Consider the following 4,322-nt stretch of genomic DNA (forward strand, 5'->3'; position numbering starts at 1 on the left):
GGGCAAGGACTACTTTCCCATAGAAGCCATGTACTTTATTTTCAGGAATTTGAAGTCTCCATGGGTGTAAAGATAACAAATTTTTACAAATTTGAAAAATTCATAAGTTTCTTATTTTTGTTTGTTCAATTTTATTCAAACTTTCACCTATCAACTTTTCTGATTTTTCCTTTTCCTCTGAAAACAAGCTTTTAATTGGGTCGGATTCCCATTCAGTGTACAAATCATGCTACATGTAAAGAACATAAAGAAAGGTAAACCTCTATGCTAACATTTACAAACCGATTTTCTAATAACAAATATGAAAATGCAAGATCACTGCATCTAATTAAAAACGGACAACGCAAATATCACCCGTACGCCTCACTCACAAGCTACTGCTATGATTTCATACTTGACAGCACACCAATATAAAAAAAATCAATGCTCTTGATGATTTCATCAACTCGACTGAACTCTAACAATGGTTGATCTTATGGAGTGTTGCAAGAAGCTTGCAACCAAATGTAAGTAAATTTTAAGTCCCCAAATCAATCATATGTCTCGCACTTAATAGCACACTTGCAATTGATTGCTGTGCCCCGTCTAACAAAGAGTTACGATTGATCCAACCAGTCGTATCTCTATGGGAATCAATCACTCTTGTATTTTTTTTCTACAGGAAATGTGCAAAATGCCCTTTGTAAACGAAGGAGAAAAAACCAAACTGTCAAAAAATCAATGAATTTATGGATATATATTCATTATCTTGATTTTTTTTAGCAAACATGCATTTTATGTTGACTTTGCTGGCCGTCCATAGTTGCGATTGATCGGATCAATCGCAAGTCTTTTAAGACAGGGCCCTGGTCTGCTTCCTGTTTCAACAAGTATAATTTGATTTGATTTATATAAAATTTATCCATCATTTGTAAATTTGCAGTCGATTGCAAAGACTTTCTTACAACACCACCATAGTTTTCAACAAGGGGCTGAGCAATGTTATACCTCGTTCACATTTGCTCTACGGCGGCCGTACGGCGAGTCGAAAACAGCCGTTTTATTAATTTTCATTCAATCCACCTATATGTAGCTGGTACGAAAAGTGTTAAAACGGGTGTTTTCGATTTGCCGTACGGCCGCCGTAGAGCAAATGTGACCGAGGTATTAACAAGGCAGCTAGCAGTCACGGCAAACTTCCCATGATTGATTAAATATTTTCCCTAACAACAAAAAACTGTAAAAAAAAATCACAGGAAACTATGGTAATAGAAAAATTAATGACAAGGCACATTTACACAATACACAAGCATTCATTTACATTGTAATTAATCATGTTAATGATTTGCAATATATATGTATATATTAACACAACAAATATAATACATAACAATCATTACAACCAAACTGCATATAAAACAACAAAAACGAGCGCATTTTCAAATCATGCAAAGACTATATCCTATAGATTAAAAAAAGGAAGACAGATTCGTAGACATCAACATTCTGACATTTTGCACAGAATCGAACCAAAATACATATCGTAGACAAATATATTCTTTATTATTTGAATTTCTGTTTTCAAACCTCGTTTTGTCGGGTGTTCTATCGCCTACCTGGCCTTCATCTATGGACGATCAGACGGGTAATCTCCATAGCTCCTTGAATGCTCTTCCATCATCCCGTCGAAGACAGATTATTGATGATATGGAGAACCTAATGACTTTTCTGAGGACCCACATTTCATCCGAATGCTAACATCTTTAATAAAAATACACTTTTGGAGGATTCTAGGCGGAAGTATAGCGACATACAAATGTTGTGAAGCATCAGCATGATCATCATCATCGGCAGCAGCAGCTTCAGAAGCTTAGTCAACACCTATCGTATCAACGCAGACCTACCTTTTTGAAAATGAAATAAGTAGACCTACCTTTTTGGAAACAAGTAAAGTCCAGAAGGACACAAGAGATACACATAATAAACAGATAAACAGAAAACAATTTTAACGAATAAACACTAATCGATGTCCGACGAAAGTTGAAGGGACTGGTGCTGCGTGCTGCCATCTGATGGTCCACTTCTGTAAGATCTAGGACGCACTGCTATGGCTTTTAAGTGGCAGGGGGCATGACGATGTCAAGATTACGTCATCTGTACATAAAAGGGGTCATTGTGGTTCTATTTTCTTCCAATTTCTTCGATATTTCTCTTTTTGTCCTTTTTAAAATATGATCTTTTCTATTTGAATAATAACAAGGGGCCGTCAACCCATTGCCCCTAAGGTAACCATAGTAGCGCCACCTAAATAAAGAACTCCTTCTCCAACTCTAACAAGAGACATATATATGATTTGAAATGTTTTTACATTCAAAGATAGCGTACGACAAATACGACATATTGTAAAACATATCAGTCGCAATCATTACAGCATCAGGCAGTATTCTATGCTGCTGTGAGTCCGACTGACTGAGGGTTCTATGTTCAATTCTGAAGTGTAGTGAAGACCAGCTTTTTCCAGTTGATACCACGGGGATTCAGTGAGGGTTCGCACCGACCTTGGCGGGATCATGGTAGAGCAGTCCCCTCCCAGATTGACATTCATCTTGTTCACAGCTCCAACCAGACCTATATTGATAATGGGGTTTCCAAGGTTCCTTTAAATGTGCAGCAGGCTGAGATTTGTGGTCCGCATCATCTACCGACCTACTAGCTGCTCAATAACATGAATAATACAAAGAATGCATAGCTATGGATATCAAAATGCATCATAATGATGATATGCATGCATGACAAAAACACAAGAACGATGAGCCATCTCGTCTTTCAGCTCATCTTGACGTCTCTGGAGGGTCCACGACCTAAGAAGATAAACCCCTAGAGAATAGGCAGCAGCGGGTACAACAGATTCATATGACATTGGATGTATAAAGTAAATGTGGGTATCTTTGAACTATCGTCGATATTTTCCCGAAATTCTGCCAGACAGTCGTAATCCTCTTCTGCAAAGTTCAGTTCCACCTGAAGAATTGCACACCTTCTTTGAGATCAGTCACACCACAGCACCTGACACCACATCGACCGATGGGAACTCATCGGGCAAAATGTTATATTTTGCTAGATCTAGAGCTCATTTTTCTGATGTGACTGCGGTGTGGCGGAGGTCTCCAGGGGACGAACAAACCTGTGCTATTTTCAAAAATATATCAAAGACAACACTAACCAGTAACTAAATGGGAAAAAATTTAAGGTGTTACCTGGTACGGCCCCTACGGGGAGCTTGGCAGTCTTTGACCTGCTGTTGACGCTGCATTCGTAGGTCCCTTCGTCAATCCGAGAGAACATCGCTATCTCAAGGACGCTGAAACGTGAACTCCCTCCTGCCACTTCTGAAATCTGGAAGATTTCGTCCTGGACCACTGGCATCGTTGCAGCTGGAGGAAAGATCACGTGGTATTAGCGTCATTACCATTACTGATATGTTTCAAGGCATGAAAATAGATACAAACACATTTAAAAAGGCAATGATTCTGAAGATGGTAATGATATGGTACTAATAATGATAATGTTGTTCATGTAAATGAAGCTGTTCGTTTTTGGTATGCACTTACTTTCATTAACGACCTTTGACCAGGTAAATCCGATCACACTTTCTCCTTGAGACGCGGTACACGTGAGTCTGACGTCATCGCCAAGCTGGATTCGTTCGGTCACATTAAGCGTCAGATCTCCCTCGTACGCTGAAAAAAATACATAAAGATGGTGAAAGGATGGGATCCTAATGAATGAGTGGCTGAAATGTATCACGTGATCAGTTCCTTTATTCAGCAAACAGGAGAATGTGCCAATCACTGGTACTGACGACTAGTTCTAATGATCGGTCATGGTTTTGAGATGAGAATGGTTAATCAATATCGACACTATTCTATAATACAACTGATAACTTAATACGGCTCGGGCAAGAGAATCACAAACATTTGCTAACTTTGAAACAATCCAGACGCCCTCGACTAATTGCCTCTGGTGTCTCAGAACTGTTCCAAATGCTTCTCGTGAATGTAACTCTTACTTATGCCCTCGATGATGTGTATTAATTATAATATTGACCAGGCAGAGCGTTTATTGATGTTAATCGTAACTCACTTTCAAAAAATGACCTATGTTCCTGGTGTATCAACAATGTATAACTGTATTTCTAATAGCCGTACTTTTGTCTTTTTCTTTTTTTTTCTGGGGAGGGGGCGGGGTGGGCTTTCCAATCTACCAATGCAGATTTTAACTTTACCATTTAGCGGTTTATTTGGGAATCAAAATGATATTGGATTCAGTTTTGATGATCTGGA

At 38.7% G+C, this 4,322-nt stretch overlaps 1 protein-coding gene across 1 annotated transcript in view; it reads right to left on the minus strand.

Moving 5' to 3' along the window:
• Nucleotides 1-1,183: 1,183 nt before the first annotated feature.
• The window catches only part of LOC121431046, a 55,496-nt gene continuing 52,357 nt past the window's right edge, over nt 1,184-4,322 (minus strand). Inside the window, exons 26-27 of the mRNA XM_041628514.1 lie at nt 3,591-3,719; nt 1,184-3,413 (exon numbers count right to left, since the gene is read on the minus strand). Of these exons, the coding sequence (XP_041484448.1) occupies nt 3,175-3,413; nt 3,591-3,719 (368 nt within the window). The 3' untranslated portion in view covers nt 1,184-3,174. The remainder of the gene's footprint in view (nt 3,414-3,590; nt 3,720-4,322) is intronic.

Source organism: Lytechinus variegatus, chromosome 17, assembly GCF_018143015.1.
Source record: "Lytechinus variegatus isolate NC3 chromosome 17, Lvar_3.0, whole genome shotgun sequence".
Classification (NCBI taxonomy): Eukaryota; Metazoa; Echinodermata; class Echinoidea; order Temnopleuroida; family Toxopneustidae; genus Lytechinus; species Lytechinus variegatus.